The following is a 27,875-nucleotide window of genomic DNA, read 5'->3' on the forward strand; positions in this document are numbered from 1 at the left end:
AGATAAATTATTATTAGATGGATAGGCTACTTTTTATCTCGGAAAATCAAAAAGTTTCTACGGGATTTTGAAAACTTAAATCCACGCGGGCGAAGTCGCGGGCATCAGCTAGTATATAATATACCGGGGATACGCAACGTAATCATTTTAAAAGAAGCCTAGGTTTATTTTGACGATTTAGTGATTTTTAAACTAAATTAGTTATCTCGAGGTTGGTTAAATGGATTTTTTGGAAAGCAGTTGGCAACACTAGCCTGGATAGCGGAATTCGAAAATCCATTTCCACGGCGTATATATACTTTTGATGAACGTAAAATTCGATTTTATGGTATACAGTGAAATCTCTAAATTAATACCTATAGAGTAATCAATAAACTCTTCAGTCCTCAGTCCTATCCGCAGGTCCGCGCTCAGTAATTAGTCAAGTGTGGTTTTTGAGTCTAAAAGAATCAATAGTTGTTGTTACTATGATGTCAATAACATCTTAGAACTGTTTAGTGGTGCTTAGTGCTTACTATTCGTCAGTGACGCGATGGCCAATTCCGTAAACATATCGGTGGAAGCCCCCATTGAAAATCAAATACAAGAAATTACGTACGATGGGCAGGAAATTTACCAAGCGTAAGTATAGCCTAACTTGTAGTATTGTTGTATTTGTTTTGCTGAACTTTGTATGGGATTAATGCCACTGCCATACCCTTTCCAAGTTAGTCCGATTATATCTTAGATTGCATCATCATTTACCACCAGGTGAGATCATAGTCAAAGGCTAATGGCTAAGGCTAGACAAATGGAATCAAAAACTATCAGACCTTTTCATTTAACTTAGCGCCAGGCATGACAAACATGGCATGTTATGGGCCTTATACTTATTGCACGCATTCACATGAGCAGTTCGTATAATACAAGGTAATGCTGCCAAGTTACTGATTGCAAAAATTATACTTAACAGTTCAAACCTCATACTTACTAAAAAACCAGACTGATTCTTATTTTTGAAGCTTTGATTGTTCAGTAAGGCAGGTTCATGAAAAGGTTAAACATTTGAAAAAGCAAAAAAATGAATTCAAAACGGTTTTGCTTTCCATAGGTTTTAGGTTTATTTTTATTGATAAAAAAATTCATAAAATAAGCTTGGTACTTTAGTTCAAATGAAACTGGGAGAGGGGTCAGGGGCCCAAAGATTTCATTACATAGGGGCCTCTATATAGCTTAATTCAGTTCTGCAATGCAAAGCACTGCCTCTAAATATGCTCAGAAGTGTGACTACCCATGCTTAGAGATATGAATACCTTTATGCAGTTTCTTCTGCAGCTTCTGGGAGTTGCTTTAGACATGCCCATGGCTTGTGTGTCCAAGTCTTTATTTCCTAAACAAACTGTTCCAGGCCTTTGTCTATGTCAGAGAACCTTGCAAGACTGGCACAGAAGATAGACTTCTCAAAATCTGACGATGAGTTCTGTAATATCAAGAAGGAAGGTGAAACCAGCTCCGATGTGAAGTCAGAAGAGGATAAGGAACCAGGGTACCAGTCTAGTTTGTGGCCCTGGGACTCGGTGAGGAATAAACTAAGGAATGCTCTTACAGAAGTGAGTGTGCTCGCAGATGTATTGAGCATTGCTAAAGAGAAGAGGTTTATGGTGAGTACTTTGTTTACAATCTTCTATACAATATATAAAAAGGCTTATCCTAGCTGATCTATTTGATAATTTATAATTTCTAAATTATTGTCTCTGGTCAGTAGGTTTCTTCTATAAATTAGATACTTACTAAGAGAGGATTTTCTGAAACTCTTTCATGTAGGCGACACTAAGAGCATAATAATTAAGCCAAATCATTACAATTTTGCAGGTATTAGACCCAATACAAGCAGAACAAGTTGAAAGCCGTCCAATGGTTCAAGTATACGGTCGTAAGAAGGCCCTTTCCGCAGCCGGAGCAGTATTACTGAATGGAGTGGAGAGACTCCGAGCAAGTGAGACCATGCGCATGACGCGCAACATGCCTGACTTCCATATCGACTTGCTTAGGTTACGACAGAATTGGAGGCTCAAGAAAGTATCAAATACCATCGTTGGAGATCTCAGTTATAGGACCGCTGGCTCTAAGTTTAGTCAGACTGGCGTTTTTGAGGTGAGAAAATTGCATAAACTATGCTTAAATCATAAACTTTTGAATCCAATCACTTAAGTTGGTGCTAATTTGTTCTACATAAAATGTCTAATTGTTCTAAACTTGACAGTTGTAAGAGTAATTTGTATACAGAAGTTTTTGTACAAGAAACATTGTGAAAAGGGCTGAATGTAAGAAAAACCCTCTGTACATCTTTTTTTTTCAGTTAATAAATATACATACATACATACATACATGTACAGCAAAATTAGAACTATTATGGAGCATTTATAGATGAAACTACTTGTATAGCCCGCGACTTTGTTCGTGTGGATTTAGGTTTTTAAAATTTTTATGGGAGCTTTTTGATTTTCTGAGATTAAAAGTAGCCTATGTTACTCACCAGGTCTTTAACTATATTCATGCAAAAAATCACGTCGATTTGTTGCTCCGTTGCGACGTGATTGAAGGACAAATTAACAAACAAACACAATTGTATGAATAATGTGGGTAGTGATTGACAAGATAAATTAAACACTGTATATTTCGAATTCAAAGCCTTTATTTACTCCTTATCTTATCTTAATCTTAATTATTTACATAATATTTTTTAAATTATTTACATTTTATATCTAGTATTAATTTAATGTTAGTAAGTACTTCTCTACTAGTATTATTAATTGCTAGGTGAGCTTATGAAGTGTGGATGTGTGTGTGTATCTGAATGTATGTACTTGTGTGTATGTGAATATGAGTGTGTTAGTAAGTTAGTAAAACTTAGTATATTTTATTTATTATTATATTCTTCTTTCTTAGATAAGGATCCCTCTTGGGTATAGGCCTCCTCCAGTTGGTGCCATTTCTTTGTCTTTGGCTCTATCAAGCCAATTTATCCCTGCTATTTGTACAATATCGTTGGACCAGCGTGCCTTCGGTCTACCAATTTTTCTTTTGCCTGCTGGACCTGGCCAAGTAGAGATTTTTCCTGTCCACCTTTCATCTGTAAATCTCGATGCATTACCAGCCCACTTCCATTTCAGTTTTAGGGCATGTTTCAAGGCATCTGTAAGTTTTGTCTTCTTCCGTATGTCTGTCTTCACTTCTCACTTTATGTATTTTTTGCAGATTAAGTATGCTCCTTTCCATCGCCCTTTGGCAAGTTACTATTTTTCTTTTGATGTTTGTGTGGACCACACTGTATATTGTAACATAATTACAGGTAACAAAAGCCCCCGAGGAACAAATAGCGCAGGCCATGAGTATGAATGCGACAGGACCAACACCATCAGCCCTAAGAGTGACTGTGCCGCCTGAGTTACAGGGTGTTGCTTTTATATCAGTCCTCTGTCAAAAAGGTTTGTTGACCATAGTGTAGTAACAAAAACCTGTAGAAGCCTTATTGGTTTACCTCCTCGAGTGATACCTTGTTAAATAGGTACTTTAAAATTATTACAAGGTTTCTTAGACAGTTCAAAAAAAATAGTTTAAAAGAAATTTTAACAACTAGCTCACAACTCTATCCTATGCATGTTCTGACAGGTTTTTTTCATCTTTCGCGTGTACTCAACAGATACAGACGACCATTTTTTTTCTATAGAACAAGAAGACGTAGTGACTGCGACCCTCAGTTCCTCAGCACTCAACTGTCCTGGGACGCTCCCGGGAGAAGGCGCGGAGCTGCATTGGCAGCAGAAGCTGGAGGCCGCGCAGAACGTGCTGTTCTGCAAGGAGCTGTTCGCGAGGCTGGCTGCAGAAGCCGTGCAGCTGGACGCTTCCATACCACACATGGTGGTCGGGAACCAGATAATGGCTACGGTGAGCAGTGAGAGTGGCTGTCGGTTAAAAGATCTTTTTTAAGGTTCCATACCTCATAAGGAAAAACGGAACCCTTTTAGGATCACTTTGTTGTCTGTCTGTCTGTCCGTCCGTCCGTCGTGTCTGTCAAGAAAACCTATAGGGTACTTTCCATTGACCTAGAATCATGAAATTTGGCAGGTAGGTAGGTATTATAGTATAAGTAAAGGAATAAATCAGAAAACTGAATTTGTGGTTACATAATTTAAAAAAAATTAAAATTGTTTCAATTTTCAAAGTAAGATAACTATACCAAGTGGGGTATCATATGAAAGGGATTTACCTGTACATTCTAAAACAGATTTTTATTTATTTTTATGCAAAATAGTTTTTGATCTGAAAAATTACCCGAATATGGAACCCTCGGTGCGCGAGTCTGACTCGCACTTGGCCGGTTTTTTTTATTATATAGACTAGCGCTTGGCTGCAATCAGACCTGCTAGCAAGTGATGATGCAGCCTAAGATGAGCGCGCTTGCCTAGAAGTTGCTTATTCACTCTTGACTTGAAGGTACCCATATAAAAATGGGAGGGAAAGCTGATGATGATCTTCCACTAGGTGGACAGACGAGATCAAACGAGTCGCAGGGAGCTTTAGGGGCGTGTGGAAGTCTCTACAAGAGACCTATGTCCAGCCTGGCTAGCATGGGCCGTAGATAAAAATTATATCCACTGATGTCATAGAAATCAGTGGATATAATCGGGGATATAATTTTTATCTACTGCCCATGCTAGCCGGGCAGGAGTGGGTATCTATCGGTTGACGATTATGATGACTGTTAGTGCCTCAGCTGTATACTTGACGGGAACGCTCCCAGGGGAAGCCGCGGAGCTGCACTGGCATTGAAGCTGGAGGCCGCGCAGAATGTTCTCGAGGCTTACTGCATTAGCTGTGCAGCTAGGCGCTTCCATTCCTCAAAGTTATTCCAGGAAGTCAAAAGAAAAAGTGCGAAAAATAACACGACACGATCATGAATCTTCATTGAAGCACATTGTGAAGATGCAGTTCTACATTTCTTGTATATTCCGAAAAAATTAGCTTTTCAAAATGATCTTGTTTTAGGTCTTACCAGGCATTCAGCTGCTTATTGGACTGTGCCACAACAATGGACAAAACAATAATAATCCAGAAGGAGTTAAGGTATTTATTTAAAGTAATTACACAATTGTATGGCACTTAACATTTTCTATTATAAAATGTATAAATGATCCCTGCTGTACTCACGTAGTTAGTCGCCAAAATAGCCTGACTAGTTTCAATCCCATCCAGGGTCTTTTTAACAGCGACCTCAGCTCGCGAGGCCATTAAGGCCACGTGAGTAAAGTTGGGATCATCTATCACATCACACTTCACGCTAATATTATGAAGGCGAAAATTTGTGTGTATGTATATGTATGTTTGTTTGTAACTCCTTCACGAAAAAACAGAATGGATATAGATAATAATATCCTGGATTAGCAGATAGGCAACTTTTTATCCCGGAAAATCAAAGAGTTCCCACAGGATTTTGAAAGACCTAAATCCCACACCGGTCGAAGTCGTGGGCATCAGCTAGTAATCTATATTTATAATGGAAATCACTCACAGTGGTTTAAATTCTCAAATTAACATTTCTTTTACTTTGTAGTACTGGATATTTCGGTTTTCTTATGTTTTCTTTTAATTTTAGTCTGAAGGCACAGGCAGCAAGTCAGAGCACGACCACGTATTGGAGCACTCTCTACATCAGCTACTACGAGCCGTGCATCACTCCAATACTCATCACCCCTTCCCGCACCCCGCCTCCGGCCCTTTGGGACCCTCCAAACGACGCTCGTTGGCTGGTATGTATACGCGAATTAAAAGATGAAAACTTCTCTAGCGCGATTTAACTGTCTGCAGCGACTAGTTGATATTATGGTACTTGTTATAATGATAGGCTCTATGAAATGGAATCCATCTTCCATACTAATATTATAAATGCGTAAGTGTGTCTGTCCGTCTGTCTGTCTGATAGCTTTTCACGGTCCATCTGTTTAACCGATTTCAATATGTTTGGTACAGAGATAGCTTGCATCCCGGGGAAGGACATGGGCTACTTTTGATCCCGGAAAATCAGTTTTAAGGGTCATGAGACCGGCCTACCCGCGAAATTCAAATATAATTTGGTTTTTCGCAATTTGTAAACTAATACGACAACGTAGGCTTATGGTTATTTTATTTGCGACAATGGCAATATCATCCTCACAGGTTTATATAAAAATCTTTACTTGAAAAGGTCCAATTTAAGAAATGAATTAAAGTATCGACTAATTTGTGAGAATTAAATTTTAAATTTTTTTAAATGAAATTGGACCTTTTCAAGTAAAGATTTTTATATAAACCTGTGAGGATGATATTTCCACTGTCGCAAATAAAATAACCATGAGCCTACGTTGTCGTATTAGTTTACAAATTGCGAAAAACCAAATTAAATATGAATTTCGCGGGCAGGCCGGTCTCATGACCCTTAAGAACCTAAACCCAAGCGGACAAATTCGCAGGCATCATCTAGATCCTAGTATAAAATATTTATTTCATGTACCTAGGTCAACTTTATGCCACTTAAGATACGATGAACGGTAGGCATTTAGCCGTATGCCAAATAAAGCTGTTATCGAAATTTACATTAGAATCTACTAAACGTAGACTAAAGAGTATTGTTTGTCTCAGGTCCGATGGCCGCAGACCGCTATGAGCTGCTGGAAATGAGCAAGGAACAGTCTCTATTGGAGCAAATCATTCAACAGGCGCAACATTTCTTTATGCGCCGGCGCAGCGAATATGTTCTTGATACTATCGCCAAAGAGGTTCGTACAGAATACTTATTATCTTCTAGGTATAGAAGAGTAACTATGCAGACATTTAAGGGACAAGCGACGGGTCTGCCCGCGAAATTCAAATTTTATTTGGTTTGACTGAACACATCTCTCCTCTCCGCTTAGGTGGATACCTGCCTGATTCTTATCTCACTCTCTCTCAAAACGATAACAGTTACACAAGTGGCCTCGAGCGGGAGAGCCATTGTGGCTGATAAAGTGAAGCCATCTCGTGTTCGCACTTTGTATGTTGTCTTTTTGTATACTTATCTAAATATATAAAAGGAATCTATCAACGGGCATCTCAAGACGGATCTGACTTTTATTCAGCCTATAGATAGATAGAAGACTTTACTGCACACAAATCATGAAATAACCAAAACAAAACAAAAAAACTAAAAACTTTGGTATGCAAAGGTCAGAGCAATCTCCACCAGGCAACCTTTAGCAGATAGTTAATATGACGTAGACATTTACTAAGAAAGAATTTTTGAAAATTCAATCCCTAAGAAAGTAAACTAGGGGTTGAAATTTGCGTAGTCCACGCGACCATGAGGTCTGGTATTATTATTTCAACTCTTAATTTAACTCTGTTTCGTTGTAGGTAAAGGACCCATTAATAGTGTCCCACTGGAATGCGCTGAACAGCCCCACGCAGTCCTGTGTCAAAATCAACATCATGGCTTACGGGTAAACTTTTTCTTATCGTGATATGATACCAGACGATTCATTCAGAGTGGTTGTTCACTCGAGATTTTCATTTATTTATCACTTTTGATTCATTTTAAGTTAAGGATTTTCATTTCGAAAGATGCAGGATGTAAGACAAAATATGAACCATCTGAAATCAGCATTAACGCTTAAATTAACTAAGTCGTATCTATACTAATAAATAAAATTGGAGTGTCTGTCTGTAATTTCGAAATAACTACCTCATATTAAGCTCATATGGTTATTTGAACGATACCAACACTGAATCACACGTTTTTAACATTTTTGTCTGTCTGTCTGTTTGAAAAGGCTAATCTTTGGAACGGCTGAACCGATTTTGACGGGATTTTCACAGACAAGTAGAGGATTGACCAGGGTGTAACATAGGCTACTTTTTTAACCGACTTTCAAAAAGGAAGTTGTGTTTTTCTACCTATGTACACCGAAATCTCCGAGATTTCTCAACCGATTTGCGTCATTTCTTTTTTAATCGATTGAGGAACTTTGCGACATTGTTTCATAAATTTGGAGTCCAACTCCTCAATCCTGATGCTGCAGGGGATCTGACCAATCCACGCGGGCGAAGCTGCGGGCATCAGCTAGTCCACCAATAATACTTGCAAAAGTTAGCTCTAGCAAAATACTTGCACTGTGTAAGCACTCACACAAGAAATTGCGGAAGTTACATTTCAACGGAAAGACAGCAATGTAAATAGCGCCAACTGCTATGTAATTTTAGATTGATGACAGATTTGGGACCTCTAAATTCGGTAACCTAACCTATACTGATGCTTTCTTGAGTTTTAGCAGAGTCAATATAAAAAACCAATTTTTTTTAAATCAAGAATTTAATCTGAAATTTCTTTCGAAATAAATTCAATCTGTCAGCATCTTCAGCTATACTTGCTTGGATCTTTAATCACACTCACACTAATATTATAAAGGCGAAAGTTTGTGTACTATGTGTATGTGTGTATGTTTGTTACTCTTTCACGCAAAAACTACTGGATGGATTAGGGTGAAATTTAGAATGGAGATAGATTATACCCTGGATTAGCTGCGCTCCTAAAATCAGAGTTTTGGACAAAAATCAGGAGCATGATAGCAAAATGGATATGGTTAATAAGGATCTGGAGTGACATTAGTTTTTATCCCGGAAAATCAAAGAGTTCCCACGGGATTTTTAAAAAACCTACATCCACGCGAACGAAGTCGCGGGTATCAGCTAGTTTTATTATAAAGGGTTTTAATTTCGATAAACAGATATGACGCAGTATGCAGAACATCACTAGTGGTGCACGTGGGAGAGAAAACGCTCAAGTGTATCTGTCGAGACGGGAAAGTGCGACATTTGTCGTACGAGCTGCAGGAGCTTAGGGACCTAATATACTGCCAGGTAAGTGTTATAGCTCGTTCACACAGGCTGCGTAAGCGTAGACGTAGCGCGTACCATTGCGTTGTAATGTATGGAACTGTATGAAACATGCCACACCACTTGCGTAAAGCGTGGACGTATGCGTAACCCGGTTTGTTAGGGGTTTACGCGCGTCACCACGCACGTGTCACGTGTACGTGCTTGGTATGAATCGGCCTTTAACAGTACCCTCACCCTCAGTATAAGATTTTACTCTCACGTTTATAGTATTTGAGTCGAAACACTTTAGCGTTTAAGTAAAATGACCCTTAACAGCCTTGTTTTAATGCTCAAGTTTTTACATATACACACATATTTACAACCAGTGCTCCAATGCGAAATTAAAATCCATGATACTGAATTGTTGATTTTTAACCCCTGACCCAAAAAAGAGGTGTTACAAGTTTGACGTGTGTATCTGTCTGTGGCATTGTAGCTCCTAAACTAATGAACCGATTTTAATTTAGTTTTTTTTTTTGTTTAAAAGGTGGCTTTGATCGAGAGTGTTCTTAGCTATAATCCAAGAAAATCGGTTCAGCCGTTTGAAAGTTATCAGCTCTTTTCTAGTTACTGTAACCTTCACTTGTCGGGGGTGTTATAAATTTTTTATTTACACTTGTAAACCAATTTGCCACACAATTTTGTGTCACTAGATATACCAGCACCAAATGACGGCGGTGCAGGCCGTGGGGCGCTGCATGGGCTGGCAGCTGCTGGCCAGCAGCTCGCACCTCGGCTCCGGCCCCGTGGAACCGCTCGGCAACGCGTCATCCTGCCTGCTGGCCTCGCCCAATGGTAAGCATCACCAGACACCAGCGCCAAATGACGGCATTCCTAAATCCTGGTGATCCCACGAGATTTTTAAAGGATCATCAGTTTCAATGTGTCTACGAAATTGCATTGCATTGCTTGCATCCTGGGGACGAGCTATTGCGGATAAGCTACTTTTGACCTGTAAAATCAAGTTTCCACGGGATTTTTAAATACCTAAAACCACGTGGGCGAAGCTGCGGGTATCATCTAGTTTTTTTAAATAAAAACATACATCTCACATAGCCCTATTTTTCCGAGTCTATTGTTTAGATTTCAGACTATTTGTATAAAAAGAACCAACTCTTAAAGTATTCTCTTGCAGGTGACAGAATGATAGCGATACGATGCGAGCCCTCCGTCGGTATTCAAGTGTTCATCGCTCAGTCGCCACGCAAAGACTTCTTTGTGAGTGAACTGGTCCAAGACAAGAAGTGGGAGAACCTGGGCGGCGCCTTCAAGGAAGTCAAACTCGAGAAAATGGAGGGAAAAAACTTTTTGAATAAAATGGAATTACTCATGGCCTGTTTAAGTAGCCCTTTGTAATAAATAGTTTTGAAGGAAATGTGTTTTGTACTGATGCGAATTTTTTGCCCAGCTCTGGGATACGAATCCCAAGTACACAAAGCAAAACAAATCGGTAAGCAGGCAACACAACGAAGCATTATGTGTGTGCATAACTCGTTTACTTATTATTTTACACCTATCTCTCTTTAATGAATTGTCGGTCTCTTTTCACCATACCTACTTGCAATAATTACAAATTACATATTTCGCTGACTTCCCCACAGCAGGCACTAGGTAGTATTGCCGCTTACCCACGCTGATAGAATCCGATCGTCGAAGCACAATTATGTCAGAGTAAAATGGCCTTAAACCACCTTGAGATAACGTCTAAAATTCACGACTTTAATTAGCAGTTTTCACTTGCAGTGCTGGCTGTAGATATGTGGACGAATTTAAGCTTTAAAACAAGACAGTTAAGGTCTATTCATCACTGAAATGTTTCGAACCCACAAAACGATAAATTATGCGGTGTAGGTATACCTATAGATTACAGAATGGCAATATCAAGTTGATGTCCCATTTTTTAAATCTACCCTACCTATTTTATAAATTATTGTCAAATAGAACTTGAGCACGCGGATTAATAGATCCTAGTAGTGAATTCATTTATGGTGTATTGTGTTATTTTTCACACTGAATAACTACTGAACTTCTCACCACCATGGAACATTTATTAATCTTTGTTTAAAAAGCAGAGATTGTTATTTGAGTGGAATATTTCGATAACCGAAATCGATGATATCGGTAAGTAAACAAATATAACCTACTCGTATTGAAATTATGTTTATGGTTTTACTTATGTGCATTTAGTATTTTCTAAATGTTAGCCTAATGTTTTTAGTCCATTTAATACTTTTAATCAGACGCATTATAATATAACAATGTAACCAATATACTAAATACTAGTTGATGCCCGCGACTTCATTCCCGTGTATATAGGTTATTAAAAATCCCGTGGAACTCATTAATTTTCCGGGATAAAAAGTAACCTATGTATTAATCCAGGATATAATCATTTACAGATGAATACCGTGCGCTTGTGGGTCTGTCACTACGGAGAAACGGGGCATGTAGACAATTGTTGACCTGGGCCCAAACCATCAGCTTATAAGATGGAGTCACATCACCACCAAGAAATCGTTGCAATGCATAGCGTGGATTCCTTTTTAAAAATTTGGTTGACAGCGACCAAGCACAATGTAGTTCTACAAACTGTGCGGAAGCATTTGCGTGCGGCCGGAATACATTACGAAGAAAATATTACGAATGGTTTGCACCAGGACCATAGACTTTCATTTTGCAATGAAATATATAAACTTTGACTGATGTAATTACGTTGTTATTTTTAATAATGAAAAATCTTTCGAGTCGGACAAGGATGGACGTAAAATACTATAATAATAGAACAACAGGTAAACGATATATTATACTTTGAATAAAGTGGTAACTTCAACCTGGGAGTCTCTGTGGGGCAGCATAGACTTGCTGGAATATGGTAACTAACATGACGAGTCGATTACAAAAAGTAATAGCTTACGAGGGTGGCCTACCTTTATACATTATTAAATAAAGTATAGGTAATTAATTTAATTCTATTTGTGAGTGATGTTATTGTTATTGCAGTTAGAAGTTATAATTGATTTTGATTTCTAACTAAGTAATTAACATGTTGATTCATCTCACAAACCTAAAAGTAACCCAAAACGTAAATAAAACATTACGTTCATACTTGACCGACTTTTAGCATACTTCACATCGATATTGGTTTTAAATTACTATAGGAGTAATAGGAGTAGATAAAGTATGTCAATTTTTTTTCCTCTTTTGTATACCTTCTGTTAACTTGATGTGTTAATTTTTTGACAAGCGTCTTATTTATTTCTTGCTTATTATAATAATTTATGAACTGCACAAAAGACAAATAAATAACTTCTAAAATAGAAAAGTGTTATTATTTTTGTTTTTTCTTGCTTATAATTATATTGTTTGAAAGTATGATAATTTTGACTGTATAAAGAAGACAAAATAAATAATTGCAAAAATAAAAAAGCAATCCCCCACTAGGATTAGAACTCACGCCATATTTAAGAACTTCAACACTATTACCACTCGGCCATCAGAACTATGTTGACGAATGTGAAATTTGCAACCCTATACGACTGGTAAGGTTATCTAGAAGTGTGAGTGAGTGTAGTAAGTGTGAGTGTATCTATTATCGGATAGCATCGGGTCGTATCTTTGTGTGTTATACATACGCGCGCATTAGTATGCTCTGCCAAGCGAATTATTTTTCCGAGTGTACTAGGTCCGCTTCGTAGTATGATTTGAAATGTTCTGCATCATGCACTGACCTGTAATAATACAAGTGCGCTGGACTTCCTATTGCCAACCTGTTTTTCCTTTACTTGTGCTATAAGACCTACCTACGTGCCAAATTTCCTTCTAGGTCAACGGGAAGTACCCTATAGGTTTTCATGACATGACAGACAGACAACAAAGTGATCCAATAAGGGTTCCGTTTTTTCTTTTGAAGAATGTAACCCTAAAAACGAAATCCACGCGAAGTTGCGGGCATCAGCTAGTTTGTTACAAAATACTGGTCTTACCATAAAAGCAGGCGCAATTTACGTTGAACACCGTTGTATGGGCTAAGCGGCATCATTGTCTGTAAACTTCTTTAAAAAAAGTCTTATGTGCTATAACATAAGATGACAAATTCCAACAAAAGATAAGGGTTTTTGACTTTACTAGGTATATTCATCAACCTTTCATCAATAGAAAAATATACATAAATCGTACAACCAGAAGTGGACATGGTCGCCGCTAACCTTGAAAATCGGCAAATTCCTGTTACTTCCTTATAATAATTTTTGGCGTAGAACAATTATTTTTATATCTAACATCTATCAAAAAGTCTCGGTCAGCATATTATGTATAAAATGTTAAGATTAACCCACAAAATAAAAAATAAAATTTAAAGCTACTCAAAATAATTCGCGAGCAAAACAAATATTAATACTGTTTAAAATAAATTCCTTGACCATAAAAACCGTATGATAGTGATGATATAAAAATAATTTTGTCACAGAGAATCAACAAAGGTGGTCCGGTACCTTTGTTAATTTGCGGCGTATAAATTTTCAAGGCTAGCGACGGCCATCTTGAAAATAACCCATAATTTCGGCAGACTTTTTATGATAATGAATTCACCTAAAGTTTAACTATTGTTCATAGGTCGTTTGTGGAATTTGTTCTAGATTTTTGAACTTTTTCAACTAAATTGACCCATCTATCTATTATTAAATACTATCTAAGCTAGGAATAAATCCATACCTAGACAGAAAATTCTATTGATTTTTTAAATTTTTTGTAAGAAAAATGTCTCACTGGCATATCAAACCTAACTATTAGAAAACTAGTTTTAAATATTTATATGATATAATAATTATTAAGTAAGTATTCTAATTTATTAAAAAAAAGATTGAGAATTGGAATTTGTGTTTTTTATTTATTTATACAATAAGGAAACTTAGCCCATTAGGTGCTTAGGTATAATGTTAAAGATATACTGAAGATTGTTCATATTTTGTCTTGATGTGTAGCTGGAATCCAGGTTGGAATTATTCCATTGTCCTGGAAAAAAAACTATCATTAGAAAATAATAAGTCAAACTAACTAGACAGAGACCAAACTTGATTGAAAAAAAAGTCCAACAAACAGTGCTCTTTATTCCCTTGTTTTTCAATAATCTGGAGAAGTATAATTTGACTAGCTAAATCCAAATACTGAAACATCTCTTGGTACTGAATTTTGAGACTGAGCAAACTGACATCAAGTAATATTTTTATTTTAGTAAAGAAGTTTAATTTGTTTATGGCATGAAATTCAAGAATTGACATCAACTTGTATCCTTCTTAGCATTCCATCACATTGTATTACTTAGAAATATCTTAGGAGCACTGTTTTGTCAGTTGAGATATCTAGCCACAGCCAAAAGCCCCTCATTGAGCAGACCTGAGGCAATTATAGAAATGATTACATTCCTTAACTGACCTGATTGGGAATCGAACCCAAGACCTGCCTCATTTAAGACCGCTGCACCAGGTGAGACAGTCAGGGCTGAACAGACATTAGGAAACTGCAAAACACCTTAATTTTAACATGCAGAATGTAATCTATTCTATTTTGACACATTGACATGGGAGATGAGAAGTTACAATTTTTTAACAAGCTTCATAGTAAAGCGCAACACAGTTACAAATTGGAGCCCAGATGCAACATCTTTTTTGATAACAACTTAACTCGCCTTAGATTACTTTTATATTCAGTTAAAATCGGTTTTTTGGAATGGTTGAAATCACCTTTGCCACAGCTGCTTTGCCAAAGTAAAGCTGAGTTTGAGTTATTAAAAAAGGTACTGCATCTTGGCTCTGTCTCCAGTCTGCAAATATGTGTTGTGCCTTATGATACTAGTCTACAGAAGAGCTATTTAAATAGGCCAACATTGACAATTCAAATAAGTACAGACTAGGTACTTGTATGGTAGCCAGTGAATACATAATAATTATTATTGAATTCTGACAAAGAAAGTTAATATTTAGTAGAGATTTTTTTTTCTATAACAAATGCAATATTTAAATACCATCATTAATTTATTTTGAGGCTTCCATGACCAAATGAAAAACCAAACCCTTGTAGATCATTTGTCTGTCCTCATATACTCACATTAGAAACAGTTCTTTGCTTACTGAGTACAGAAAAATCTACACTAATTGTCTTAAAATAACTAAGAATCTAAAATTGTATGCACAATATTCAGAGATTTACTGAGTTATTTAATACAAGCCTCTCCACCAAAGTTCCAAATCTCACTTATCTGGTTTTTGAGAAACTACAATAGGTTATGCGGATAACTATCTTACCATACATTTTTAGCAACTGTCAAAAGTGGCCTATTATAATGGCTCTGCAATAAAAGCCTGTCAAAGGATGGGTGCAGAATAATAATTGCTTGATTAGTTATTTGAAACATGTAAAGATGATATTGTTAAATGGTTAGTAGCGCACAAACAATGTTGCATACAAATCTTGTTGAGTATTTTGGTATAGATTAGTCAGTGTGTATGAAATACAAGGAAAAGATGTTCAAACGTGATTTCTATACCAAATGTATATTTCAAACAAAGATTGGCAGTTATATTTCAACACCGAACTGAAAACTTGTTTAAAATAAGTTACATTTACTCTAAAATTCTTTTCATAAGAAATGCTACAAAAGATTTTGGATATGTTTGTTCCTTTGTTCAAAATTTCTCTACACAAATTTAAAGTTATGAAAAGAAAACTGATCAGACCATTAATGGCTTTATTCATTATTGATATAAATAGCACATGACTAATTCAACTGATAAAGAAAGATTAAAATTGAACAAAGGATTCACACATTTAGGGCGAGTGAGTACAGCATGCAAAGCAAATCTTAAAAACATAACCTAAAAAACAAGGAAAATCAAGTGGTACATTACCTCGACATCCAACGACATCAACTTCATCAATCTCTTAAGCATTAAACCCCCAGTATTAAACAAAACATCGAATTTTATTAAACACTCGGAAGGCTTCAGATTACGTTAACACTAAACCTAAATTTATTCTAGAATTAAATTAAAATCGAGACAGCGGCGACCTAGATCTGAAGTTGCCGCCGCCGCCGCCACCACCGCCGCCGCCCGAGCCGTAGCCGTTGCCGTTCCGGTTGAAGGGCCGGCCGCCGCCACCGCCGCCGCCGTACGAGCGCCCGCCGCCGCCGCCGCCGCCGCCCCCGGACGAGCCGCCGAAGGAGCGCCCGCCGCGGAAGCTACCCCCGCGGCCCCCTCGGAAATTGCCGCCGCCGCGGCGTGGGCCGTCTCGTTTTCTCGATAATTCTACTTTTAATGTCGCGCCTAGCATCTCGAACCCGTTCATCGCGCTACACGCATCCTCCGCCTCCTGCACGTTCTCAAATTCGATAAATGCGAAACCTGGGGGGTTAAGTGCGACCCACACGGAGTTCAGTTTTCCGTATTTGTCAAACTCTCGCTCCAAATCCTCCTTCTTGATTCCTTCCACCAAACCACCGACGTACACGCGAGTGCCTCCTGAACTCATCTCGTTATTCTCTACAATAGAAATTCACATTTAAACACGAGTCACTGATATTAGCGCCGAAATAAATACATAAATTACAACGAACTAAACAAAATGTCGACACATCAATAGTGATGCCACGACGTACGCACAGTTATCTTGCAATTACGCCGATAAATATGAAGATACTTACGTGTTTTATTTATGTGGGTGCGAGTTAATCTAAACTACAACTAAATTTACTATTTAATTTTATAAATATAAATTAAATCTAATTTTATTTTCGTCAAAAATTAAAAACGGATCAATGAAGTTGATGATTGAATGGAAAGAAAGAGTGAACGAACATAGATTATAGAGAACGGACGCACGAAGGAACGAATGAAATATGAAAAATGTTGCAAGTTAAAAATAACAGCATTGTTATCATTTTTGTTCGTGTACTTTTGGTGAACATTATTTTTAAATGTAGTTAAATCAAAAAGCGAATAAGAGTTTTTTTAGATGAAAACAAGTTTCTCAAAAATCTGGTTACAGCAGTCTTATTTCAAAATGCTTTCTGGCGAATGAATGATGAATGAATGAAATACCTATATCATAAAGATGTTTGGCTTCAATGAGTGTTTTTCCACTAGCCGTCACCGGCACCGGAATCGGCGTGGCAACGGCATGGCTAAGATGCAGGCAAAATTGTACCAAATTATACCTAACTACTTAACATTAAATTTATATTATTTTTTGTCTGGTTGAAGGTGTTGGTTGTGGCTAGTTACCACCTTACTGGGAAAGTCGTGCCGCCAAGTTATTTAGCATTTCGCTGGTACGGTGCTGCGTAGAAACCAATCAGGGGTATGAGTTTAATGAAACTGCCTACCCCTTATAAGTTAGCCCACTTCCATCTTAGACTGTATCATTATTCTCACTTACTACCAGGTAAGATCGCAGTCAAGAGCTAACTTGTATTAGAATAATATAGAAAAACCACCCGTTTCTCCACTGACTGGTGTCGGCGCCGGCACAGTGACGAGTGCCACTGGCACAAGCAAACCTCACAGTTCCTGTCAGCCAGCAACTTGCACTTATTATAATATGGCGTAATCACGTGAATTATTGTATCAGGTTGCTTGTTTATGGGTCGGTGGCGGTATAAGAAGCCGAGCTTCATTTATTTCTACACGGGAAACAACGCTGGGAGAGTTTTGGTTGCAATAAAAATAGTGGTAATGTACTCGTGTAAGCTGCTGTTTAAGTTCCGCCTACTGACAACTGCCTGTATAACCAGTGTCATCAGAATAATACGGGTCACTCGTTATAGTAAAACAATTCACCGGCATCGTGCCGGATCATCGCCGTATCGGTGCCGGTGCCGGCTAGTGGAAACACGCCCATAGTCAGTCGAAGTGAAAGGCGAATGAATGGTTTTATCAGTGACGTCACAACGTAACAAGTATGGCAGAGGCACGGTAGAGGGGAGGAGGCTTTGCGTTCAGCGAGTGAGGTAGGAGGAGAGGCAGGGAGGAAGGAGGGAAATTTACGTGTATGAAACCGGCCAAACTACTTTGTTCAACGGTCGCTCGGTGGCGCGTGTTTTCGCTTATTTTCCGAGTCACTAGACGGCCCCACCTTTGTTCAATTGTTTTGATACGATTTATCAATCAACATAAAATCAAAATTAAAGAAGTACGCAACGTATGGGTAGTTTACGTATATACTCTTACTGTTTATTTAATAAAATCCACTATGTCTTCATGTGATCTTCATCTTCAAGACACTGCATACCTGTTCAGTATTTGTCGAGGTGTTAGGCATTAAAGCTGAATAGAAGCAATTAAAATGAAATGAATATAGCGATTTTTTAGTATTTTAAGAATGTGTTCTAAAGAGATGGGAGTGCAGAAGAGACACAGCCAGTTTAGTGACACAAAATATAAGTGGCGGACTGTGTTTATAGTGTTTTTGTGCTTTGTGTGGTGTAACGGACAGGAGATACGGTTGGGAGAGACGGACCCATATTTGTTGAACAAATCGTTAGGACTCACGGAGTTGCCTGGTGGCGTATTAGCGGGTGGGAGAACAGTTTGGAAGGCTGATGGGAGTCCATACCTTCTCCGAGATGATCTGCTGGTAGAAAGGGATGCTGAGTTAGTGATAGAACCAGGAGTTGAAGTCAAATTTGCACCGATGATTGGCATAACCGTACGAGGACAATTGGTGGCTATTGTAAGTAATGCTATAAAAATTATCGGTTTGTTTTTATACCTAACTTGTTAAATTATTATTTATATTTTGAGTCTCGATGGCATAATTGTTAAGATCTGCGGACGCTTAACAAGAGACCACAGGTTGAATGAATTTTAATTTTTTTAATCTGGAAAAAATCAGAACCTAAACAACTCGAATTGGGTTCCTCATATTCGTCTTTTATGTAAAAGACGGAAAGGATAAGTACACCAAATAAAATATTTTGTTATTCTGATAAGATTCTTACACTGTTCATGCAAAATCAACAATCAAGAAAATATCATATTCTTGGAGTGTATGGATAAAGCGGACTAACCAGTTTTAAGAGTCCTTCAAAAGGAAAATATGCAACCCTTTGGTGCATGCTACATGCTCATTTTAGTATTATTTATTTAGATTACGATATTTAGATCGCGGTTCTGGTTCGTGATTCGTAATAGGTACTCGTATAATATATTTACTATAATATAACTAGATATTTAGAACTACCTATATTATGAAGCGTTTAGCTTAGTTTAAAATATTAATGAAAATAGGTGTCAATATTTCGTAACCATTAAATAATTAATTAATGTCTCATTATGTTATTAGGTAAACTATTATGTTGTTATTTTTTATCCAAAAGTTTGAAATGAAATAAAACAATCCATGCTCTACAAATCAATTCTGTTATCTTTTAAGTAAAAGTGACATTTTAACATCGCACTATCGGAATTCAAAATGATAGTGTGGGTTGAGTATAATTTTAAGTACCTACTGAAATAATAATTAGATAGTTACCTATTTACAAGTCCAAGAAAAAATAAGTAGTGCCTAATAGTTTGGTAGGTAACTAGCTCCATTTTATTAATAGGTTCCTACATGTCATAGGTAATTCGCTAATTACTTACTACAAAGGAACTTTGTTTCCTACCTAAAAGTAAAGATGACATATTTTCTTTAAATTCTAATTAATATTTAAACTAAACATATTTTACCTCTATTGAGAACGAACTAAGAAGGCCTGTGCCTATATAGGTAAAAGTTAGAATGTTTGTTTGGGAACAAGGACACTAAACCTCTACCTACCTGTCTGTGGGCTACAAGTACCTAAATATGATGTCTAGATACCTACCTACATACGTACGCCAGATTTTCAGTAGGTAGGTATGTGTAGGTAATTTACGTATGTACCTTACGTAGGTATGTACCTATTATACTTACTTACTTATCATATAAAATTACTGCATTTATAGCTTTATTCTTGTAGTGAACCATTCAATCATCCATTAATCATCATGGACTTATAAACTTACATTCTTTTTAAATCTACAGTCAACAGCATTTTTAAAGTTTAATAAGTACATACCTAGCTACTTAGTCACATTGTTTTGTTATCACTTTACAATCTCCATTCATTTAAAATTACGTTAAAGTCTCATGATTCATGATAGTGAATAACTAATAAATTAAGTAGGTACATAATTAGTTACCTAAATACATAGGTACTCAAAATCTCATGAATTAATTTATTTAAATTGAAATTATCACATTAACAATAATTGACAAATAACAATCAATTTAATTGAAAAAATACTTAAACTTTTTTGACAGATATGAAATGACCATAGACATAAATTAAAAATAACAAATAAACTATAGTAACATTTTTTTTGCCATTTTGAAATGAGTGAATGAAAAATTCTCGTTCCCTTGCAAAAAAGTCAAATCAAGGCTCAAAGTTGAAAACCGCGCGATTTTTGTTCCAAAATAAATTCGTTTGTGAAAATTGGATTTATGAATAATATTGATAGGTCATCATATTTATTTTCATTTTGTTCCTTTTTGCAAACGACTCGTCCCTTCAATCGATAACACTTGATAAACGAGTGTGTGATAAGGGCCCCGTACTTACCTTGATAATGTTATCAAACTATTGATTTGTTCACCTGTTGCATTAAAGTCAATATTTCGCACAAATAAATAAATATACTTACTTAAGCATTGAAAGTGACTGTATAATATAAAGTAACCATCTTAACATTTTTCTAAGTTTATAAGTAGAACTCACTAGGTACCTATGTAATGTATAAAACAATAAATAAGTTCTAAGTACTTTCTTTTGGAAGTAGGTAGGGACCTACTTAGTTATATAATTATTTGGGAATAAGATTTGGGATTACGAACGCGACTAGTTGCCCGGCAACTCGGTCGACGGCGGCCGTAAGAATCTGTGATTTGAATGGAAGTCGCCGAGTTTCTACACAGAAGCCTGTGTACTACGCATGAAGTTGCGGCGACTCCGTGCGCATAGACACGGCAACTTCCATAAATATAAATTACCGATTCTAAGGGCGTTTGTGCACTCATTTGTATTCGGTACGTTTTCGTGATTCGTGTAAAGACGACGAAGAATAAATCACGGATAGAAAAACAAGTCATACGATCCGAAGTGGCCTTCATACAAAACGCACGTAAGCGTGTGCACCCATTCGTTTTTTTTACGATTCATATTTTGAGGGATTCCATCAATATTATGAAATTAGTCGGACATCGATTTCAGAAGCGCCACCTTCGATGATAGCTGTTGATCATGATGATGATTTATTTTTCATTTATTTAATATGCCTTTCAATTAAAGTAGCCACTATAAATTAATTATTTTACACAGCAAATTGTAACTCGTCTAACTTCGTTATGAATAAAGTAGGTAGGTAACTACCTAGCTACCTTGCCAAAGGTCTTCTCAGTTAAAATGCATGTAAACTTCTCAGTTAAGTACCTACTAATTAATAAGTAATTATGTTTGACTGTGAATCATAAACATGCATATCGTATGCATGTCATGAGTCACATTTATTTATGTACCTTTGTATAAATGACGTTACGCAGCTGTTCAAAGGGTCCGCTGTCCGAGCGCCGAGCTTGACCCGCCGACACAGCTTCCTCTAATTCAATCAGTAATCTTGTTCAAATCACAGCCCTATGACCTCTCTGAACAGCTGTTTTCATTTTCTGCCCGCGAAATTCAAATTTAATTTGGTTTTTCACAATTTGTAAACTAATACGACAAAGTAGGTTTATGGCATTCTCATACCGCTAATGGCAGTATCATCTCCACTGGTTAGTATAAAAATCTTTACTTGAAAGGGTACAGTTTAAGAAATTTAGTCAGAGTATCGACTAATTTGTGAGTAACTCACGTCAAACTCATTATTTTGACCTTAAACAAGTTTGAAAAAATCTTTTATAAGTAACTATGCTCCTAAAAAATGCACATTAGGTATTCAATCGAAGGTATAAGTAGGTAAAAAGCTTGGCTTTGACTCGCTCCAGCAATGCAAGGGGCTGCAATTGCTTGTAAATTGAACATTTGAAAAGAGCAACCGTAGAGTTTCTTGCTGGTTCTTCTCGGTAGGAATGGCATTCTGAACCAGTGATAAATCGTTTTGACGATTCAAAATTAAAAGCTTAATTTATTCAATATATTATATTATGTACCTACTTTCTTACTTATTCTATTTTACTCTCATTGAAGGACCTGCAGGAATAGAATATGCAGTGAAAGATTTGGTACAGTATTTATTCAGTACTAGCTGACGCCCGCGACTTCGTCCGCGTAGATTTAGGTTTTTCGAAATCCTGTGGGAACTCGTTGGTTTTCTGGGATAAAAAGTAGCCTATGTGCTAATCCAGGATATTATCTATCGCCATTCCGAATTTCAGCCAAATCCGTCCAGTAGTTTTTGCGTGAAGGAGTAACAAACATACACACACACACACACACATATATACAAACTTTCGCCTTTATAATATTAGTGTGAAGTGTGATCTACTTTACATATCTTAAGAGCAGCAATTAGACAGTCGTTTATTAACTACCTACTCATAGTTAGGTCAGAATCCATGTACATATTCTAGACATGTACAGTCCGCGCAAGGTCTAGTAAATACTCAAAGAGTTTAGACAAAAGAATACAAGGTTTTCATTTCAATCGGCGAAAACGATCCCACGTTCTACAATTGCTATTATAGTCCTATTATACTGCATGTATCTAGGTAGGTGCATATGTATCTATGTATCATAATTTATGAACTGATAATTTTGTACCAATTAAAAAAATGGCTAAGTGGGATACTCGCCCACCGAAGGTTCCGTATAGTTCAGTTGAATTGAAGGTTCCGTAGATTGGAAAGGCCGACTACTGGAGGAACTGGAGGAGGAACTATTACGCTTAAAAATAAATACAAGAAGAAAAATAAAGACAACAAAGTGATCCTATAAGGGTTCCGTTTTTTCTTTTGAGGAACCCTAAAAACAAAACCTCTCGCGTTTATAAAGTAGGATCATGTATGAATGCTTTCACTATTGTTAGGGGTTGTCGTTTTTTAACGGAACCTGTTTTTGATAACGAGGGGGTGAAATACTATGGGACGCATAAAAAGTGAAGCTAATGTGTTATGTGAGGGGTGAACTTATACCTACCTACCTTACCTATAGACCGTAGGTATGGCTATTTTATAGTTTTTATATAGAAACAGGTTGAATTGAAGAATATTTTACTTTTACTTTCAAATAAAGATATGAAAATCATTTTTTTCTGATGCGGGTGTGCTTTGCGTCCCTCCGCCTCATACCCCGATTGCCATCTCAACCTGTCGCAAACTACAGGTACCTACCTAACTTACTTTTATCACAGCGGACGGTCCTAACTCCCACCGTGTGCATATAGGGCTGTTGCTATCAAAATCGTGTCAAGATCTGTAAACATTGATAACTCTGTTACCTTTTGTTTGAAGTCATAGGTAGATAGGCACTCGTATTTAATCAAAATTGTCTATTTGGGGCAAGATTCAAGTTTTTTTTATTGATTAAATATAGGCAAACGCTTGACCACAATCACTCCTTAAAGTGATGATGTAGCCTAAGATGCAGGGACGCCGTTAACCTATACCTACAACTTAGAAGACGCCTATTCACTCCAGTCTCAAGACTGCAAGAGTTTGAGCATGATCTTTACGAATGTATCGATCTACTCGTATTCACCACAGCCGGCGAATTTCTAGTTATATTATTTTTAGTCTGGGGTGGATATGGACACACGTTTCCGAATATACACCCTAGGGTGCCAGGGTGGGTAAGCGGAGTAAACTACACTTTTAGTTTCAACCATGTTTTGTGTGCCTTTTGGATAAAATAAAATAAACATGACTAATGGGTAGGTAGGTACTAGGTAGGTAAAGGAGAAATAGACCCTTCGTCTCATCGTACCTACCTACTTAGGTACCTACTGAGATAGTTTTTCATTAAGTAAGTATATGAATATTACTTCCATATAAGTATGTATGTGACCAAATCTAGTAAGGTGATGAGTAGGTCCCTACTCGAGTAGCTGTAGCTCATCCAAAAATCCCAACCAGAACAAAAATGTTAAAGTGAATGAACTTTTATCTCGATACTCCGTGATCTTAACTATGCAACGTACAGTTAGGCCGCGGTTGACTGCCCAAAGCAAGTCGGCTTCTCATCTAATAGTATGGTTAACCTTGAAATTGCTAAGCGCCGGGCTGATTCATCATTGCTGTTATTGCAAGTTATTTTAATTGAATCAGTGTTATTTACCTCGAGAATAAGAACTTGCGTTTCCATTTGAGTAGCCATGTTACATGTTAAACCTGTTTTAAATACAAGTGTAAATTAAATATTTATAACACCCCTGACAAGTGAAGGTTACAGTAACTAGAAAAGAGCTGATAACTTTCAAACGGCTGAACCGATTTTCTTGGATTATAGCTAAGAACACTCTCTATCAAGCCACCTTTCAAACAAAAAAACTAAATTAAAATCGGTTAGTTTAGCAGCTACTATGCCACAGACACATACACAGATACACACGTCAAACTTATAACACCCCTCTTTTTGGGTCGGGGGTTAAAAAATAGCAAGCAAACGAGCAGGCGAGTCAACTTTTTTTTGCTCATTTGCAGCACCAGAGGAACCGCTTATGCATTGCCGGCCTTTCAGGTGTTTGCTGATCCCCCTCTTGAATAACCCCATGTTGAAATCTAGTGGGAACACCGCCAGAGGGAGTTGGTTCCACAGTTTGCATGTCCGTGGAAAAAAGATCTAGATTCTAGCACAACGCAACGGGCGTTCGAAATGCACCAGTCAGCCAGGTGATAAGGTTGAAATTGCTTCCGGTGGATGTGGTTGTTAATCGCCCATTGTAATTTGTTCCCGAATCCCATAGAAGAAACTTAATTAATTGTTGGTTGAATTTGTATGTATGAAAGGGACAGAATAACAATCGAATTTTGCTTATGCGACTCATAAAAGTGGTACCTAGTAGGTATTTAGGTACTGTAAGTATCTAAAGGTGGGTTAAAGAGTAAAGACCTTTAATGAAAAACTACTGTTCCTTTAGTCCTAAGTATCTTTTCAGGTGTGTCCGAAGCAGGTGTTTCATATTGACACACTTGTTTACGACCACTTGTACTCTTGCACCTGTAAGTAGACCGTAGACGAGATGTAAATAGTCCTATGCTATTATTATTGGTGCGAAGGATTATTTAAACACATCGTGTCACGCCTCACATGACTCATTATGATTCACTGAGAGAGTGAAACGTGGACTAATTTTATTATCGGGGTTTTTTTTTTATCACGAACGATCAATTAACCTTGCTCTGGTGAAAGAGGAAATTCGACATCAGTAAATTCGCATTAATTCTCAATCTCAAGAGCGGAAAAATAGCCTCTATAGCTCAACGGTTGAAGAAAGGACTGAATTCCGAAAGGTCGGCGTTTCAAACCCCACCCGCTGCACTATTGTCGTACCCCCTGCTGGCACAAGCTTTACGCTTAATTGTAGCGGAAAGGGAAATATTAGTCTTGATTAGCATGCCCAATATTCTTTTTTTTTTAAAAAAAACAACATTCTATACCTACTGAAAAATGCGGATACAAAAATAACCATCTGACCATTTATTTTTCAAAAACTAGGACTTTAACAAACACATTTGGGTTTCGCTGCAGTCGGTAAAAGTTTTGTTCAATTTAGAATGTACCTATGCTATAACATCCATAACATTATTATCTCTAGACTGAATCCTTGGGTCATCATTTTGAAATAGTTAGTAACTAGAGAGATAAATTAACGATTTACTATTAAATGTTGTCCACAAATATTCAATGTTCGTTCTTAAAAAGACATAATATCTTTATACCTAAGGAATGGACTGCCTTGAACATTAGGTAACAAATTAACGGACTGTAGCCTTTACGGCTATTTAGGGCACTGCTGAGCCCTTGAGATTACGCTACCAGTTAGTTACCTTTGTTAATTAGTCGGTGTGTAACCCACCAAAAGTCACACATGCCTACTAGATTAATTGTTGTTAATTTGTAAGATTTTGTAGAGCATGTTATATTAATCTGCTCAATAGATATACCAAGACCAAACACGCTAGAAAACGTTTTGATAAATATTGAGATATCTTTTGCGGTGAATCTTGGACAAGGCATCCTCTAAACGTCTAAAAGTAATTCTATCACTACCCGCAATTAATATTCATAATAAGTATATTTTCTTGGTTTAGAATGGCTATGATAAATTTTCTTACGTTTGTGTCCATATTGTATTTTTGGGCTACCTATCGATGTTCTAACTTCTAGTAAGCTTCTAGTCTACATTGTTTAACTGATAACCATTACTTATTGTCAATTGTTAGCTCAGTCTCAGATTTTTTTGTCTGGGTCAGTTATTTATTCGTCCTCCACAATTTGCGGAGGTCAAGTTGTGGCAATTATTGCGTGCTATAAAAACTGGTTGTAGATTTCCACACAAAATCGCTGTCTCTACTGCGGAACTGCCGCGAAGGAACCGATTTAGGGTTCTATAAAAAATCGGTCAAGTGCGAGTTGGACTCGCACAGGAAAGATTCCGTACCTTCGTACAAGAAATCACACTTTTTTTTTTTTAATTCAAGATGGCAATTTTAAAAGTTTTAGTATTTGTTGTTATAGTGGCAAGAGAAATACGCATGCTGCGAAAATTCAGGTCTCTACCTATTATGGTTCACGAGATACACCCCGCTGACAGACAGACGGATGGACGGGCAGACGGACGGACAGTAGAGTCTTAGTAATAGCGTCCCGCTGGCCACCCTTCGGGTACGGAACCCTAAAAACGAAACGCCTTTTTTTGAGGAGTTTCTCTTTCTTGGATTGCTTCATCATTTAGCATTATTTTGCTGGTATTTAAATCAAGTGCTGTGTGCCATTCAGGTTATCCACCCTAAAACATCCGCCCTAGGGTTTATTTTCGGAAATGTGTGTCTGACTATCCACCCCAGACTAAAAAATAATAATATAAGTACAAGTTCGTCGTCAAGAGTGGATAGACCATCTTTCCGAGTATACGCCTTAGGGTGGATAAACGGACTAAACCAATTAAGATTTTAGAATAAGACCTAAACAGTGACATAATTACTAAACAATGCACATATCGATCTACCGACTAATTATCTCGACATCTCTAAGTTTTTTTTTAATTTATAGACCAGCGCTTGGCTGCAATCAGACTTGCTGGCAAGTGATGATATAACGTTTTCGGATATTTCAATCAACCGAAATGACGTTAACAAAAATATCTAACCTTCCTATCGATATAGGTAAGTATGTGCAATGTAGTAAAATCATAGGTAGGTGTGTATAGCAATTTCATTCAGTATAATTCAACGTGTTATCAAAGCAATTGTTTAAAGAATAGTCATCTGATACCGCGTAACTCTCGGTGTAGTGTTACATCCTGTACCTAACTAGGTACTATCTGTTTGTTATCTTTATCAGCTACTGTGCTAATTCATTGAAGTCGTTATGTGATTCCCGGAAGGAAATCAAGTCTGTGTCATCCAAGCAAACAATTGGTACAATCCAAGCACATGATGATCTTAATTAGTATCTTTAATGTCTGCCGCTTAGTGTTCGTTAATCGTTGCAATTAATAAATAATTATTGTTAAAGATAAAAATGCCTATTTCCTAGGTATTTACGTAAAGTCCAAACTAGGGAACCTATTCAAATGAATCCCAAAGTAAGACACCATGTGCATAAGTCTAGTAAAGTAGAAAGAGTGTATGAAAAATATTGTTTTTTTTTTCTTCGTAATATCGTGGCGTGTGAAAGTCCCTACAAGACACCTTTGGTCTATCGATTGATGATG

General features: G+C 37.1%; 3 protein-coding genes and 1 long non-coding RNA gene across 5 annotated transcripts in view; 2 read left to right on the forward strand and 2 right to left on the reverse strand.

Annotated features, from left to right (window-relative positions):
* Positions 1 to 232: 232 nt before the first annotated feature.
* Positions 233 to 15,914, forward strand: LOC123869440 (mediator of RNA polymerase II transcription subunit 17). The gene is made up of 13 exons (XM_045912364.1): positions 233 to 621; positions 1,388 to 1,640; positions 1,852 to 2,133; positions 3,332 to 3,467; positions 3,710 to 3,927; positions 5,029 to 5,106; positions 5,636 to 5,789; positions 6,658 to 6,794; positions 7,408 to 7,493; positions 8,778 to 8,910; positions 9,582 to 9,723; positions 10,064 to 10,356; positions 12,604 to 15,914. The coding sequence occupies exons 1-12, from the start codon at positions 533 to 535 to the stop codon at positions 10,282 to 10,284; spliced, it is 1,929 nt and encodes a 642-aa protein (XP_045768320.1). The 5' UTR covers positions 233 to 532; the 3' UTR covers positions 10,285 to 10,356; positions 12,604 to 15,914.
* Positions 3,208 to 9,301, reverse strand: LOC123869458. Its single transcript, XR_006796893.1, has 3 exons — positions 9,149 to 9,301; positions 8,290 to 8,294; positions 3,208 to 3,218 (listed from the first exon to the last, which is right to left on the reverse strand). It is a non-coding gene; the product is annotated as an uncharacterized LOC123869458 (long non-coding RNA).
* LOC123869455 (RNA-binding protein Rsf1) lies at positions 13,794 to 16,786 on the reverse strand. The gene is made up of 3 exons (XM_045912383.1): positions 16,625 to 16,786; positions 15,831 to 16,463; positions 13,794 to 13,938 (listed from the first exon to the last, which is right to left on the reverse strand). Exon 2 carries the CDS (start codon positions 16,450 to 16,452, stop codon positions 15,970 to 15,972), a length of 483 nt encoding a protein of 160 aa, XP_045768339.1. The 5' UTR covers positions 16,453 to 16,463; positions 16,625 to 16,786; the 3' UTR covers positions 13,794 to 13,938; positions 15,831 to 15,969.
* Positions 16,787 to 17,916: 1,130 nt separating this feature from the next.
* Positions 17,917 to 27,875, forward strand: part of LOC123869435 (protein bark beetle) — a 33,340-nt gene continuing 23,381 nt past the window's right edge. For both annotated transcript variants that reach the window (XM_045912356.1, XM_045912357.1), the window contains exon 1: positions 17,917 to 18,651. In XM_045912356.1, coding sequence (XP_045768312.1) covers positions 18,301 to 18,651 — 351 coding nt within the window. In that variant the 5' untranslated portion in view covers positions 17,917 to 18,300. The remainder of the gene's footprint in view (positions 18,652 to 27,875) is intronic.

The sequence above is a fragment of the Maniola jurtina genome, chromosome 11 (genome assembly GCF_905333055.1).
Source record: "Maniola jurtina chromosome 11, ilManJurt1.1, whole genome shotgun sequence".
NCBI lineage: Eukaryota > Metazoa > Arthropoda > Insecta > Lepidoptera > Nymphalidae > Maniola > Maniola jurtina.

What these genes read in the sequence shown, in the direction of transcription:
- LOC123869440 (XM_045912364.1), top strand. Translation starts at nt 533, where the DNA reads ATGGCCAATTCCGTAAACATATCGGTGGAAGCCCCCATTGAAAATCAA. An exon ending in ATAATCCAGAAGGAGTTAAG is followed by an intron (nt 5,107 to 5,635) that starts GTATTTATTTAA and finishes TTTTAATTTTAG; the next exon opens with TCTGAAGGCACAGGCAGCAA. An exon ending in CAAACGACGCTCGTTGGCTG is followed by an intron (nt 5,790 to 6,657) that starts GTATGTATACGC and finishes TGTTTGTCTCAG; the next exon opens with GTCCGATGGCCGCAGACCGC.
- LOC123869455 (XM_045912383.1), bottom strand. Translation starts at nt 16,452, where the DNA reads ATGAGTTCAGGAGGCACTCGCGTGTACGTCGGTGGTTTGGTGGAAGGA.